The following is a 15,112-nucleotide window of genomic DNA, read 5'->3' on the forward strand; positions in this document are numbered from 1 at the left end:
CTGTAGTCTTTATACTGCTATAGTTTCAGCTTATGTCATTCAAATCAACCTTCCACTAAAAGACACCTGGATGTCTGTGAAGGGAAATGGAGATTCAGAAATGTCCAAAAAAAGAACTGTAATCTGAACAATAAAAAAAAAAGCCTGTATACTACATGTTTCTATGTGCCCTGTGGCTGAGAGCAGCCGGGTCCTGCTGGGCTCAGTCTCCTCAGTGCATCCGGACAAAGACCCCCACGTGTGAAATCCCTTCTCCCACTGCTAACTGGGACACACGTCTGATCTTCACCACAGGAGAACAGCAGCATCTGCTTTAAATACACAGACTACAGCGGCCTCACAGAGGGCATCTTAACTAAAGAAAGATACTGTAATATTCACCGCTACAGCGTCTGGGCCGAAGACACAAACTGAAGCTTCACTTCAACCAATTTAGACAAACCGAAGATTAGTTTACTGTCCAGGTTAAAGTTTCAGCAGCTCTTCCCTGCTGCTGTCATTTAACACACTGCAGGTGCTCAGATTAAATATGTGGAGATTATTAGTAGTGGGTGCAACATTATTCATTCAGTAGAAGCTTGTGTGGCTCGAGTTGAATACATAACACTATTACAGTGATTTACATGTTTATTATAAAAGAAAGCAATGTTGAAATTGTATTTGTAAATGCTACAGAAGCATGGTTGTAGAGTTAAATCCATGACATTCATCTTTTTTAATACACAGCATATATCTGCCTAACACAGGCTTACACACACACACACACACACAGCGGTTCATTGGCTAATTCAATATTAAAGCAGACCGACAGTCGCGTCTATAGACAGGCAGAATAGAGAGTAACTGATCTCTAACACTCTGCCGTCTCCCGAGTGTTAAAACATGTAAATTTATGTAAGAGCCCATAGGAAACATATATTTACAATACGTTTAGGTAATCACAAGATGTGCGAAGAGGCATTCAAGGCCTTGGAGACGAAAGCAGTCAATACAAAAATAGTTTTTATGTGTCATTAATTCCCTCTGCATTCCCAGATACATCCCCCTTTTACCGCAGTAATGCAGTAATCACTCACAATCGCACAGAACATTATCTGCACTCATCTGTGGAATAGAAAAGCGGAAGGGCAACACAGGCAGAGTTGTCCCATTTTAGCTCTCTGCTGCCTCTTTAATGTTCATCTGGGAGCCGCATGGCTGCAGTCCATCCCTGCACGGGGATGGGAGTCGGCTCCTGCACTTGGAGCAGCTTAATGACGGTGAGGTGTGGATGGTGTACTCGTTAGACACACACACACACACACACCTTTTCCACGCTACATTGCCGGGCCAGGACAACATAAAGGGTCATCGGCAGTGTGATGGAAAAAGAGGCAGCTCTCTGCTCACATTAGGCAGTGATAAGAGGAAACATTTCAACTCTGAGTGATGTCAATGCAAAACAGAGTCAATCCAGATATAATAATGAAAGTTTCACAGATTCAGATGTGAGAAACCAAATGGTCAAAAAAGTCATTACTTGCTTGTTTATTATGCCGTCTTCACATATATACCCACACATCGCATTATTAGGCAAAGCCATCAAACCTAATGAATAATCATGAAACAAGCCGGCCACATTTTCATTTCAGGCTTAAAGAGAGCTTGTGATTCTGATGGAAATGTGTGTTTCGGTAAAGTGAAACCCTTTCATGGGCACAGAACACTTTTAATCTTGAGCTTCTGTTGCCACCTACAGGTAAAAACGTAAAACTACAGTTAAAAAGCTGGTTCACTCCAAAAAACTTTCGACATTTAAGTTTTTCCGAGTGGAGTGAGTTTTAACTGACATTGAATTTGGTGTTCCTGTTGATTGAGTACAAGCGTCTCAATGCTGTCCACAATAATAATGTCATGGTCCAGGTCCTTCAACTGGATTGTTTGCGTGTTTCTTTCACATTTAACCAGCTGCAGCCCAGTGAGTCAACAGTCCACCACCATGACGAAAGGTTCTCCTTCAACGGTGCTCCAACAGTTACAGTGTATACAGACAGACGAGTCAAGAGGATCTTCTCATGAGTCCATAAAGCCGTAACAGTCATTCAAATGTCCACCAGAGGCGAAGCCGTCACCGGTCTATGTGAGCCTCCGTAGCTTGCACATGTAGATGGGACCAAAGTTAGCGGCTAAGTGTGGGACTACCATCTCACCCAGGTGGAGGTCGGGAGCGAAGTGAAAGGTTTTCCTGAACATGTGTGTGAGGGGTCGCAGATCAACAACCTGAATGTAGACATGATCAGGAAACATGGGCGAAAGAGGAAAATAAAAAGGTTCAATTATTATTAAAGTCTTGAAATTCAAGAACCTTAATGATAGTTTATCTTCCACTATCACGAGTTGTATTTTCTGAATCTCTAATATACAATTTCTTGTTGATTATAACGCTGTATGGCACTGACCTGAAGCTTGATGCCGTGGTTCTCTTGAGCCAAGGCGATTGCCTGTTCCACCACACTCTGGTTCTGGATTTGAGAAAGTGTGCAGGTGGAGTAAAGGATCTCCCCACTTGGACAAGCTGCTTCGATTCCAGCCCTGCAGGATGGAGAAGAGGGTTGTGCACTTCATATAAAATAATCACGTTAACTTGTAACGTTAATATATATATATATATATATATATTGATGTGACGAAATGTAACTGCATACAAATAACCGCACTATCCTTCTCTTGTAGCCAACACTTACATCAGTAGCTCCAGCTGTAGCTGCGGGAGCTTTCTTCTTTCACCGGTCCTGCTCTTACAGAATATATTGTTGTCGTCCTCCATCAGTGAATGTCTGTCTGTGGTGCAGGGGACGTCAACGAGGACCTGAAGACCGGATAGAAAAGAGGACGTGGACAAAGTGGTTGTATTTGAATAACTCCAGCAATATGTCAGGCACTGGCCACATGATTACATGACACTAGCTTACTCTGTCAAAAGTGTTCCTTTCCATTTCCCCCCAAAGGGTGCCATCAAAGGAGGTGATGCGTAGTTTCTCATCAAAAAGAGGCTTAGGAATGTAGCTGTTGAGGACTTTTCTCAGTCGCATTGTCCGAGACACTGAGGCGTCATTGACACACAAAAAACCTTGAAAGCAAACAATGGAGCGTTAACTACAACCGACCGACAGATCAACAGCACCAAGTGAGGATAAAGGATGAGAGCAGTCCTCTTACCTATAGACTGGGCCTGAAGTAAAGCCAAGGTCTTGCCTCCTGGAGCAGCACAGAGGTCAAGCACATTGTGACCTTCTTGGACATCCAGTGCGAGACACGGCAGCAGAGAGGCTGCGTCCATGAGATAGTAACCCAACAAGCCACAACTGTCTGGTCTTTAGAGGACAAAGGACAAAGAATTAGAATGCACTTAAAGTGAAACATTGTACATTCGGTTCATATGGAAGAGAACACAGTTCTCTGAATGTCAAACCACTTTGATTTAAAATAATTTGAAATTAAAAATAGAAGAAAAAAAAGTATGTAATTATTATGTAACAAACTAGCAGATTGTAAAAGACTAACACAGCATGCATGAAACTTATCTTTTTATATTTGATTTGACATTATTTTCAAATAATTAAAGGATAAGCTTACTTAGCGGGCTTGAATCTTGTGATATCCCCTCTTGGAAACACGAAGCACTTGATGTGAGGACTGAGGTGGAGAGGAGATAGCTGCTGACCATCAATGCCAGATTTCTTAGATATGGAAACACCGCTGGATTCCTCATCGCCCACAACCTCAGATTCTTGTTCCAAGAATGGCTGTGCACCAGAAACTATGAAGAATGTAGAATAGATCATATGAGGACATATTGTGCTCGTCTATAAACTCAATAAAAAAAGTTTAATATTGAAGTCTTCAGAGAAGAATGACTTGCAAGTGGCTTTTTGCAATAAATAAAACAAACAGTGATCAACCATTGTTTTTTAAATATTATACATCACATTAAATTACAACTAAAGTTCACACTCATTGGAAAAGTATGAATTAGAATACTAGTATATAAATATATTTATTAATATTTATTTCAAATTGACCTCTACTTCCTGAAAAACTAATTATCAAGAGGCTTGTTCACCAACAACAAATAAAAATAGGATTCAGCATTAATGGTCCTTAATTTTTTGCTCAGATAAAAACATGAGAATATGTCTCCAAGGGAGCCAAGACACCAAAGTGCAATTAAATAGAAATAAAGTTAAATAAAAGCTCTGCACGCCATGCTTGAGTTAGCATTAGTACGTAGATTGAGCCTTGGATAATGCACACCTACCTTCTGTCTCTGTGTCACGAAGGAAGTCTCTGCATCCCTGGGCTTCGAGGTCTGCCCGAACCACATCATAGGAGAAATTATTGAGCAGGGCTCCGTATTTCTTCTCTGACAGCAAGGCTGCTCGGACTGACGGCCACAGCGGCCCCAGCTGGAGGCTGTGGGTGGCATCAAAGTGCTGCAGAGCCAGGCTGGTGGGAGGGTACTTGGTCCGGTTGAAAGCCTGTCCGAGAGCAGAGAGGTCAACATGCTGATATACAATGATGACTTACTTTGATGTTTTATTTTGTGAGGTTAATTAGCGTCAGTTCAGTTAAACATGTACAATTGGGACAGGGTTTTAACTCGCATGGGCACGGGTAACTGCCATGCACGCACTTGTATATGCATTAATAACAATCGAATAAAAGGATCTAGATAATATTACACTGTATGAGAGAACAGACTCACCATAACGATAATTTATTAATTTCTTAGTTTTAGAGGTCAAACTTTTCGCAAACTCTCATTGATTCAATTCGCCATGGTATCGATACCGGTATTTAAAGTGAAATGTAATACTTTCATTCAAATACGTCGTGTATGTTGCTGTGTGGCTAACGAAGCAAACTGAAACATATATATTTACACATATGAGGGAGTACATTATTTTACAGATTAGGATCTCTATCAACTGTTGTATCTATTTCTGTATTGATAACGTACCCATTTTTCCTTCACTCGGTTTCGTCTTGGCGTTAAACACCGTAAATCTTTAACTTTTCTCAGAAAAAGTCTGGTGTCCATGAGCAGCGCCATCTTGACGTGCAACAGCTATTTGGTCCGTCGTGACCCTAACATTCAAATGAAAGGTTCCGCCACCATTGATTGGACCAGGGGAACTTCAGTCACCGCTTTTAACCAATAGAAAGCGTTCTAAGGAAACATCCGGGAGCTTTCTCGTCGTTTCTTCCGTCTGAACGACCTCACGTCCTCAACGAACAGCGGTGCAGGAGAATTTCAGTCGTAATCATGGTATTTGAGAGGAAGATGCTCACGTACGGCGACCCCGAGGACGAGGTACTTAGAAAAGACCGATATATTTGTACTTTTAGTCGCTTTTTGTATGTTTACGTGTGTCTGGCCATGTTACGTTACACACCTCAGCGCAGTAGCCTGGGTTCAGTGTCGGCTCTTTTGAAGACGTGTTAGGTTCCTGCTAAACGTAGAAGGCTACAATGTAACAAACACGATGCACGAGTGAGAGTTCTTAGCGATTTATTGCACGGCTCTACTGTGAAGGTCCATGGTAACTCTGGTTGCACCGATGGTATTTCCTGTTGGTTAAAATAACCACTCAAATATTAATGATAATCTAAAATGTGTTTTAATTGTATCATTATTTATGGGTCGAATTTGGTTGTAATACAGCCCATGTATCCTTTAAACAAGTAAACGTTCCCCCCCCAAACTAACTGCATGCCCATTAAATTAATGTCACTAACTAGGAGGAAGATGTGCCAGCTGAGGAAGAAGAGGAGGAGGAGGAGGAAGAAGATATGGTGGTACGTTTGTGCTTCATGAATCTAATGAATATTCTTTGAGTTTAACTCAAAGAATTATGTTTAAAACTGAACACACATATTGAACATATGGAAATTAGACATGTAAAATAACTTTAAAATAAGCAGACTACATGAGGCCACCTGAGAGTTGTGATATTTAGGTTGGTAGGCTATAGCACGATGGGACTGTACATCACTTTACATTTTTGAGTATCTTCATTCTCAAAAGCTTTATACTTTTATTCCACTAAATTCACTGACACATGATGTACTTTGTTAATCCACTATTTATTTGGGTTGCTTCAGTTACTTTACAGATCAATATTAGTACAGTATACTAAATGAATGAATTAGAGACAAGATACCCTTTGACCCCTTGGGGTTCACAAGCTACTACCCATCAGTATATAATGTAAAATTAAATTAGCCCCATCTTTACCTGCATCAACATTAAAGTAATGTAGACATTGTGTCACTCCAATAGTATTCACATTATTGTAACATGGACAGTTCTGCATAATTACCTTTATATTATAGTATATTTTGACTCCATAATGCACCACGTGTCCCTCTCAGGATCCTTTAGAGACGATACGGACCAAGTGTGAGCAGACTGAACACTGCGTGCACTACAAGGAGCGTCTGGAGACCTGTGAAGCCAGAGTTGGCTCCAAAACAAGCACCCTGGAAGAATGCACAGAAGAATTGTTTGACTTTCTGCATGCACGGGACCATTGTGTAAGTGTGTGTGAGACAGGGTGGAATGAGGAATAATACGATGTGCCCTTTTCACTTTCAGTGCCCAAATGGCATTTGAGAAAGCAGACTGCATTTGACTTGATTTGTGGAAGTTTTTCTTCAAGAAGAAATATGCTGATTGTGTTCCTTCTCTTTATAGGTGTCACACAAGCTGTTTCATAGCGTGAAATAACCTTCCTGGCCAGCTCCACTTGCAGCTGTAAAATCATCACAATTGCCCTGTTCTCCTGTGTATTAATGTTCAAGAAGGTTCTTGGACTAAATACATGTCACTTTTTCCGTGCAGTGCATACTTGTGTAGATGGTGTCAGAAGCAGTCTGTAAAATGAGTCACTGCTTGTAGGTAATGAGGGCATAAATCTCACTTGTCAGTTAATTTGCAAAAGCAAACATGCTGCTCTGGCAATTCATATTTCTTCTCAGGTTTGGCCATGGATGCATTGCTGACTAAAAAAAATAAACATTCTTTGTTATCCAAGGTGTTTGAGTTGCATCATTGCAACACTTGATTACTCTGACACATAAGTGGGAGATCTTTTCTTTCAGTCATCTGCTGGACGTGTGTGGTGTGGTGGTGAGTAATGGCAGGGCATGCAGAAGGCCCTAAAACTGATCCATGTAGAGATGTGTAGACACATTTTATTGGAATACATAGTCATGATAAATAAGAAATAAAAAAGGCAGACAAATAAGCTCTAAAAATGACCAGAAGGTGGCAGTGTAAATTCAAGTGCTGCAAAAACAAACCACGATGTAGACTGAGTGTAGATGCCTGTTGCCTTCATTTAAGAAAACCAAATTGTCCCAAAAGGAATACAACATGATGATTGAGATAATTCATGCACACAGTGCATAATGTCACAGCAGATGTAAATTGATTCACCATCTCACTGAGGTTTCTTAGTCATTGCCAATAAAGTCGTCCATGGAGGCCTGCATGAGCAGCCGCTCTTTCCTTAGTTTCTTGTAGAAGATGAGAACGTCTGGATCTGCCCTGACCACACGGGGGTCAAAGTCCATCACCCGCAGACCCTCCAGGCTTCGAGCCCGAGACAAGGCCACGTAGGCCTGACCGCTCTCAAACACACGCGCCAGAGAGATTTCCACACAGTCGAGTGTCATTCCCTAGAATGAACAACAAACAGACAGGTCAGAAAAGCAATTGTACGACTCAATGTCATACAAGTCATTTGGATAGTTTAAATAAAGCATTGGAGGATGGATAGTACAGTATTACACAAAAGGTGTAAAATACAAGATGCAAAAGCCACAATGGGCATCACCTCCGCCCACTGGTTTTTCCCCAGTTATATCATTTCTTTTCCGTCCACTCATTTCCTCGGAGGGGCTGCAGGTGTGAGCTTTCCTTCTTATTTCCCAGTGCTTTAGCTCCTCTGCTGTAGAGCACACATTGGTCATGACCAATGAACTCCATTACCTAGGGACCCTTTTCCTCTCCGACCAATATCCGAGTCTCAGGTCAGTTCGCTGTGGGAGCTGGTGCCGAGGCAGCTGAGTGATGGTGATTACATAGTTACAGCTCATTTGAGGGAAGCGTTGATACCGGGTTGGTGTGCCGAGCGTCTGACCTGGCCTTTAGCAATTTCCCTCATCAAATAGCATTATTGTGCCTGTTCTCACTCACCTTGCCTGAGTTTCTCTCTGCCTGCTGTGGGATGTTGAAACCAAGTAGGAACCCCCCAATCATTTATTTCATCAGCTGGTCACCATGTCAGCTCTAAATGTTGTTCCAATCCTTCCCCTAGATATGGAGATAATTTACTGGACAAGTGAAAATCTGGCCTGCTGGAGGCACTAGATAGATAGATAGATAGATATATACTTTATTAATCCCCAAGGGGAAATTTGTCGAGCCAGTAGCAGCAACACACAAGAATAAAAATAAAAATAAAAAACACAAATATAAGAAGGGTTAGGGTGATCTGGCAAGAGGTGAACTGTTGTAGAGCCTCATAGCCGTCGGCAGGAATGTTCTCCTGTATCTGTCCTTGTGGCAGCGGAGCGTGAGGAGACGTTTGGAGAAAGTACTCCTCTGTCCCTGTAGGAGGTGGTGGAGAGGGTGGTCCAATATGGACACCAGTTTCTTCAACGTCCTCCTCTCCACCACCTGTTCCAGGTGCTCCAGCTGGCAGCCGATGATGGAGCCAGCCTTCCTAACCAGTTTGTTAAGACGGCTGGACAAGACGGCTAGAACAAGTTAGGGGCGACTGTGGGTCAGTGGTTAACAGGTCCGTCTTTAAATCAGGGGGGGTTGGCGGTTCAATCACCGCCCTAGTCGATGTGTCCTTGAGCAAGAGACTTCACCCTGAATGTCTCCCCTTAGCTGTGTCTATGGTGTATGAGTGTAACATGTAAAGAGTCTTTAAGTACCTCGAAAAGCACTATATAAATTAAATGGATTATTATTATTAGGGGACCTAAAACATTTAACATCTGTGGCTGAGGAATGTCTGCACAAAGACAACCACAGACCGCAAAGCACTGGTGTCCCATGGCAACACTGAAAGGAGTCTTCCCCAAAGAGCGACGTCATCATATTGGTTTTGAGAGAGTTGTGGCTAAACCCGTTCTCACCTGGCTCTTGTGGATGGAGATGGCCCAGGCCAGTTTGAGTGGCAGCTGCTGTCGACTCAGGTGGATCCCACCGCAAGACTTAAATACCCAGCGCTCAGCTTTCAGCACCTCTGTGACACCACAAAGGAAACGCACACGTGGGAGTCCTGAGGAAACCGGGAATGAGTCAGGACATGGATTGACGAGCATCTACCAGCACTGTGAAGACCTGATCATGACTGACCATGAGTTCTTCTTGCCACTAAGCATACACGTTATTACAACTAAATATATAACATCCATAAACTCTGGATTTTCTGAGAAGATTCAAGATAATAATTAATCAAATTACCGACCATGTTTTCCGGGCTCAAAAGCCACCACGAGGCCTCGCGCTCCGTTCACCAGACCTCGAGCAACATCCAGGTTCTTAGTCAGCATGACCTTAAAAAGAACAAGAGTTACATTTCAAACAGCGTCTTCACTCAAATTGAGCACAGTACGCTCAAAACAAAAGAAAAGTGCAACGTCTCAACAAACGCTCACCTGCGCTCCAACTTTGAGTTGGATCAGTCTGCTGACGGGGCTGTGAGCGTCGATCGTTTTCCCCAGGGCTGGGTCGCTGTCCAGGGCCTCAAACACACGCACTGACCCTGAGGGACGAGGGAAGATTCACGACATAGGAAACGTAAACAATCACGTAAAGCTATTGCTAACAAATCAAAAAGGCAGACAGATACTTCAGAAAATAACTATTGTCTGGCTGAAACTGAAAATATCTTGTGGAAATAGGTTCCTAACAAGCTTATTTTTACTGTGATTTGAGCCAAACATAGTAACACCTGTTCAAGCGGAAAAATAAAAGCTAATCAAAGAGAACACGTCTGACCTGGCAGCTGCTGGAGTTTGTTCTCGTTTGTGAGCTCCACATCGTCCTTGTGCGTGCACAGCCTGGTCGCTAGAATGCCGTCTCTCTCAATGGGCTGGTAGGCGCTGTTCTTCAGCTTCGCTGTGATTTCCTCCGTCACCCTGAATGGTTTAAAGTAAGATAACGTTTCCTTTAGAAAACGATATTCTTGAAAAACCTGCAACTGCTTGACAGGCATTGGTTACGCACATAAACACATTAAAATGTACATTTGGTAATGGGTGTGCACTGGAATCATATTAGCAGCACAAAGAACACATTTCAGCAATGAAACGGTGTGTGTGTGTGCAGGGGCGGCCCTAGCACATTTGGCGCTCTAGGCGAGCTATTTTGCCCTGCAAGACTGAATTTCTTTCAAATAAACAGAACAACGATCGCAACAATGAACGAACATAAAATAAAGAACAAAATCCCTGAGAAAATGTCACGTCTGTGCTGAACTACGCTCCGGCCACGCCCCCCTGATCAGGTGCACATTCACTCCCTCGTCGCCTGCAAATAATGTTTTTTTTGTTTTCTGTTCTGTTGATGGCTGGCAAACAACAATCTTAGAAGGTCTGGGTCACTTGTGGCACATATTATTCACTAATTCTTCAAAGTTCTTGAACACACACACTCTAACCAAACGCCTCACTGTGCTAGCATGTTCTGATAACACCAAGGAGGTACGTACCCCTTCCGTTTTCAACTCATGTTAGATTTATTTTTTAAATGTCAAAATATTGGTTGGAGATATAGATGGGGGCGCAGTTCTCTGAATGGCGCCCTAGGCGGCTGCCTATACCACCTGTAGGAAAAACCGCCCCTGTGTGTGTGAGATAAGTGCCCATTACATCACCTGCCCACCCTCACTGCCTGTAAGAGGGAGATGAAGGACTGGTCAGTTTGCCTCCACACCTCCATTAGCTCCATGTTGACCTGGATGACCTTACGCCAACTTCTGGCCTGGAGGAGGGGAAAGTTGTATACAATAGAAATGATAATACTAATATCAATGAATGCTCCTCAGGAAGTACACACTGTGTGTAGGACAGATGCTGACTCATGGGAACAGTCCAGGAACATTTGTAATGACTTGAAACGGTACTGACTAGCAGGTTCTATCAGGAACACTGATGTAAACACACAAATAGGAACACCTCTACAGTCCCAATGCACAGCAGCCTTTTATACCCAGTGTTTACTTCCATTTAGACAAGACAAGCACACACAGAAAAATATAATTCCCTTTTAACACATCTCATATCACGAGTTAAATAATTCTGTTGAATTCATTACATCATCTTTATTAAAACAGTATATATTGCTTTATTGTTGCATTAAATCAGAATGGATGATAGAGGATTAAAAATGTTCTCGTAATGAAAATGTAAACAATATAATTTATTGTTTCATACATGCATTTACCGGTGCTTTTAACCAATCCGTTCAGGTTACTGACCAGTGTTACTAAATGAAGGAGGAACACAAATAGGTAAGTTCTTAGATCCACGGTGGTCTGACCTGGAAGCAGAAGCTGGCCTTTTCCTTTCCTTTAGAAATCGGAGGCAGCTGGAGGAAGTCGCCACATATGATTAGTTGAATGCCCCCAAACGGCTGAGTGGACCTCCTCACCGACCTACAAGAGGGCAGCGAGAAGATGAAGTGAAGTGGCACAACTTCCATATCACTGCTTAACAGTTTCAAAATCAGAGCACCAATCAATTACCTATTCTAACTGGAACCATACGTTGTAACAAAAAGCTAATTGGAATTATTATGGCCGTTGTTAATGTGTTAAACTTCTTCTTGCAACTTGTAAGTCCAACTGTACAGAAATGCTGTCAGTAATCAGGAAAACAAACGCCATAATGTGAACGGACATTTGAGTCTCGGAAAGGAGTTTGTAAAATCTCAAGCGTTACCAAAGTGTTTGGAAATTGAATGAAAACATTTTTTTATAGAGATTTATAACTTCTAGTCTATTTAATTGTTCAATACACAGCTCAAACCTTACTTTACTTTTCAAAAGTTTGTTTAATATAGTAAAAATGGGTTTGTGTACACAAGCAGACTGAAAGAGCTTTAATGAGTCATATCAACCAGTGGACAGATTCGTGTATTTGTATAATTTGTGTATTATGTACACATTTATAAATCAGTCCAATGCATCATTTAGTTCTGTGGTTAGCGCTGCTAGCTAACATTAGCACAGTATCTTAAATATGATATTAAATAGTTTCAGGATAACAATGCGTATAAAATACTGTCAATGTGATTATATTTTGCATCGAGTATGTTTTGAAAATACATGCTAAAAGTCTACATATTGTACAGTCAATTTTATACATCATAAGAAAATATGCACACGCCTTTAGCAATAAATAATGACCCACAGACCGCCCAACACATGTTAAAACTCTCCAAAAACCCACATCTGTAACCTGCTTCATGATACTCTGCAGCATCAGCGTCGTCTCACCTTGCCACCGACTCGAGCTTATCAAAGAACTGGGCCTCCACCATGGACACCTCATCGATGATGAGGTGTCGACAGCTGGTCCAGTGCTGCAGCACCCCGGGCCTCTGGGCCAGCTCGATACACTGCTCCAGCGGGGCAGAGCCGGAGCCAATACCTGGAGGCAGCACGAGCAAAGGAAAGGTATAATAAAGGGATAATATGTATATAGTAACTTGTTGACAGGAAAAATAACCCGTGCATCTCCCACCACGTATTTGTTATTTACAGAGACATATTTGTATCAAGTCCATTTATTTTCCTCAGGGACGCGACAACTCACCAGCAAAGTTGTGTAATGTTGTTCCTCCGATGTGACATGCAGCCACTCCTGTGCTGGCTGTGGCAAAGGTGCTTTTTGGAGGAAGAGACCCCATGATTCTCTTCAGTAAGAAGGATTTTCCTGTACCTGTAAAACACATTTTTTTTAAAGGAGCGTAAAACCAAAAATGTCCCTTATTGCCAGAGGAAAACCGCCCAAAAAGTGTCATAAAAATATTGACGTCAAATTCCCTTGCCGAAAATGAAAACAACAAACTGCCCAAAATGTACTTACTAAAAAGCAGTAGCAATAATGGATACCATATTTCATGAAGTGAGACAGTTCTACAGAATGTATCAAGCAAACATATTTTTGTTGTTGTTGTGTGAAAATGTATTTTTAATAGTTATTGTTACACACTCACCTGCACTTCCAGTAAAGAAGACGTTCTTGCCACTTAGCACAGCAGTCAGGACAGCGGCCTGTTCTTTATTCAGCTTACGGGATGGCAGAGACAGGATGGGCTTCTTGCTCGGGTTGTTTTTCACCTGAAACCATCAACACATTCAACTGATGAGATACAAAAGACAAAGTCTGGGATTAATTCAGGAGGTAACATGTCTGCTAGACAAGATTAAATAACGTTTTGTTCCATTGTGTGTGTGTGTGTGTGTGTGTGTGTGTGTGTGTTCCACTCACTGGGCTGAAGTTAGTGTCACTTCTCGACCTTTTGACCTGCTGTCCTCTTCCAGCGGCGGTGGTCCTGTTGGTGCGGTCGGTCAGCCCTCTGGGCGCCTCTGTACTCCTCAGCTCATTGACCTTCTGGATATCCTTTTGCTGCAGCGGGCTGATGGCCTCGAAGCTGCGGGGCAGGCCGGCTTTGAGCTTCTCTCGGTCGGTCATCGGCTTGCTGCTCATCCGGGCCTGGTGCTTGATGCTCAGGGTTTTTAGGAAGAGGTTCAGCCGGTCAGGGGGGCAGTTGGAGAAGAGCAACTGGATGTTTTCGGGGAGCAGTTTGACGGTGCACTTCCCTTCTCTGACGAACTTTGTAAAAAGCTTGAATTCTTTGAGATGGTAATTTTGCGGGACTTTAGCGTCGTGGACCCGGAGGATAATGTCCTGGAACTCATTCCGGCCCAGAATCACCGAGGCTTTCCGGATGACCTGCCTCCGGGTGGCCTGGCCGCAGGCGTTCAGGTGCTCCACCGTCACACAGCACTGCAGCTGGGCACAGTCCTCCCGGTCCAACATTGCTGAAACCTTTTGCTAAATAAAAGAGTTCACAGTTAATTAATGGGGAATCCGCTTGCTCAGGCGATTTAAGATGGAGATTTGAACAATGAAGAGCTAACTCCCTGAACTGCAGCATTGTAAGATCACCGCAGCTGTGCTTAATTTAATCAACACAAACATTTGACACTGCTGAGTTAGATCATAACGAAACAATTAAGCATAACAGCGTCAGCAAACTAAACTTTGAATATAGTGACTGGAAAACGTTTATTCAGCTCTTACCGTTGTCTTTTAACAGACTACGTCCCGATCGGTGTCTTTCTTCCTTTCTCCGTGTAGCTCTCACTCCGTGAGCATGAGCAACGGTTTTCAAATTTTCGTTGTGGGAATTCAGCCAATAGCAGAGTGACGCTCTGGGCCAATCAGGAAGAGGGGGTTTAATAAAGTACCCAATGAAAGAACGAGGAGGGCCGTCCCTGTGGCTGCACCGTCCAATCGCTGGTGGTATGATCTGCGGCGTCACATTTATGTGAAATACGCATGGCTATCCGGAAATAGCAAACCTCTTCACAATAACAGTGATATTCATACGATTATTTAAATATCATACAGTATTGTTTTCTCTATTCCTTATGTAGGTCATTTGTTATTTGTATTGTCACCCTCACTGTGAAATGTTGTAATTTTAACTGGTTGACATGGTGTGTATAAATCACATGATCAGTGTTAATGATTTTCTTTGTTTATGTCTGCTCTCACTGAGAGGTCACAGTGATAATCTACTGCTGGTTTACTGGTCATGTGGAGATAATGAAAGGATGGCTGATGGAGGGATAGAAAGAGAGAAGTGGTGCTATCAAGTAGGCTACATTATTATGTATTTTCAAAAATAAAAAGCTATGGGACCATCAATAATTTATAATTAGGTGTGCAGTTGTGTGCCAGCCAAACTATGAATTAAATGATTTATGATTAAATATGTACGGTGTGGGACTAAAGGGGAACATCTTTTTTCTTTTCA

At 42.4% G+C, this 15,112-nt stretch overlaps 3 protein-coding genes across 5 annotated transcripts; 1 reads left to right on the forward strand and 2 right to left on the reverse strand.

Annotated features, from left to right (window-relative positions):
- Window positions 1–1,511: 1,511 nt before the first annotated feature.
- nsun4 (NOP2/Sun RNA methyltransferase 4) lies at window positions 1,512–5,124 on the reverse strand. The gene is made up of 8 exons (XM_056420438.1): window positions 5,000–5,124; window positions 4,298–4,517; window positions 3,616–3,799; window positions 3,199–3,353; window positions 2,952–3,109; window positions 2,724–2,848; window positions 2,439–2,571; window positions 1,512–2,259 (listed from the first exon to the last, which is right to left on the reverse strand). The coding sequence occupies exons 1-8, from the start codon at window positions 5,090–5,092 to the stop codon at window positions 2,116–2,118; spliced, it is 1,212 nt and encodes a 403-aa protein (XP_056276413.1). The 5' UTR covers window positions 5,093–5,124; the 3' UTR covers window positions 1,512–2,115.
- Window positions 5,125–5,246: 122 nt separating this feature from the next.
- LOC130197656 (cytochrome b-c1 complex subunit 6, mitochondrial-like) lies at window positions 5,247–7,079 on the forward strand. The gene is made up of 4 exons (XM_056420444.1): window positions 5,247–5,353; window positions 5,782–5,838; window positions 6,415–6,576; window positions 6,737–7,079. The coding sequence occupies exons 1-4, from the start codon at window positions 5,306–5,308 to the stop codon at window positions 6,767–6,769; spliced, it is 300 nt and encodes a 99-aa protein (XP_056276419.1). The 5' UTR covers window positions 5,247–5,305; the 3' UTR covers window positions 6,770–7,079.
- Window positions 7,080–7,219: 140 nt separating this feature from the next.
- pif1 (PIF1 5'-to-3' DNA helicase homolog (S. cerevisiae)) lies at window positions 7,220–14,433 on the reverse strand. 3 transcript variants are annotated; one of them, XM_056420413.1, is made up of 12 exons: window positions 14,374–14,433; window positions 13,558–14,124; window positions 13,283–13,406; window positions 12,880–13,005; window positions 12,561–12,714; window positions 11,603–11,717; window positions 10,938–11,044; window positions 10,061–10,200; window positions 9,718–9,824; window positions 9,528–9,615; window positions 9,193–9,302; window positions 7,220–7,722 (listed from the first exon to the last, which is right to left on the reverse strand). In XM_056420413.1, the coding sequence occupies exons 2-12, from the start codon at window positions 14,107–14,109 to the stop codon at window positions 7,498–7,500; spliced, it is 1,848 nt and encodes a 615-aa protein (XP_056276388.1). In that variant the 5' UTR covers window positions 14,110–14,124; window positions 14,374–14,433; the 3' UTR covers window positions 7,220–7,497. The 3 variants fall into 3 exon arrangements, 2 of the variants coding, with proteins under 2 accessions (XP_056276388.1, XP_056276387.1); XM_056420412.1 differs by having other exon boundaries at window positions 9,193–9,338; XR_008832511.1 differs by having other exon boundaries at window positions 7,675–7,722; window positions 8,243–9,338.
- Window positions 14,434–15,112: the final 679 nt, after the last annotated feature.

This window comes from Pseudoliparis swirei, chromosome 8, assembly GCF_029220125.1.
Source record: "Pseudoliparis swirei isolate HS2019 ecotype Mariana Trench chromosome 8, NWPU_hadal_v1, whole genome shotgun sequence".
In the NCBI taxonomy this organism is placed as follows: domain Eukaryota; kingdom Metazoa; phylum Chordata; class Actinopteri; order Perciformes; family Liparidae; genus Pseudoliparis; species Pseudoliparis swirei.

Excerpts from the sequence above, each read along its gene's own strand:
- LOC130197656 (XM_056420444.1), top strand. The coding sequence starts at position 5,306 with ATGGTATTTGAGAGGAAGATGCTCACGTACGGCGACCCCGAGGACGAG. Across the intron at positions 5,354-5,781 it reads ACGGCGACCCCGAGGACGAG|GAGGAAGATGTGCCAGCTGA; the intron begins GTACTTAGAAAA and ends GTCACTAACTAG. Across the intron at positions 5,839-6,414 it reads AGGAGGAAGAAGATATGGTG|GATCCTTTAGAGACGATACG; the intron begins GTACGTTTGTGC and ends TGTCCCTCTCAG.
- pif1 (XM_056420412.1), bottom strand. The coding sequence starts at position 14,109 with ATGTTGGACCGGGAGGACTGTGCCCAGCTGCAGTGCTGTGTGACGGTG. Across the intron at positions 11,045-11,602 it reads AGGCCAGCTTCTGCTTCCAG|GCCAGAAGTTGGCGTAAGGT; the intron begins GTCAGACCACCG and ends CCCCTCCTCCAG. Across the intron at positions 7,723-9,192 it reads TCTCCATCCACAAGAGCCAG|GGAATGACACTCGACTGTGT; the intron begins GTGAGAACGGGT and ends TGTTCATTCTAG.
- nsun4 (XM_056420438.1), bottom strand. The coding sequence starts at position 5,092 with ATGGCGCTGCTCATGGACACCAGACTTTTTCTGAGAAAAGTTAAAGAT. Across the intron at positions 3,354-3,615 it reads ACAAGATTCAAGCCCGCTAA|ACCAGACAGTTGTGGCTTGT; the intron begins GTAAGCTTATCC and ends TGTCCTCTAAAG. Across the intron at positions 2,260-2,438 it reads ACCACGGCATCAAGCTTCAG|GTTGTTGATCTGCGACCCCT; the intron begins GTCAGTGCCATA and ends GTCTACATTCAG.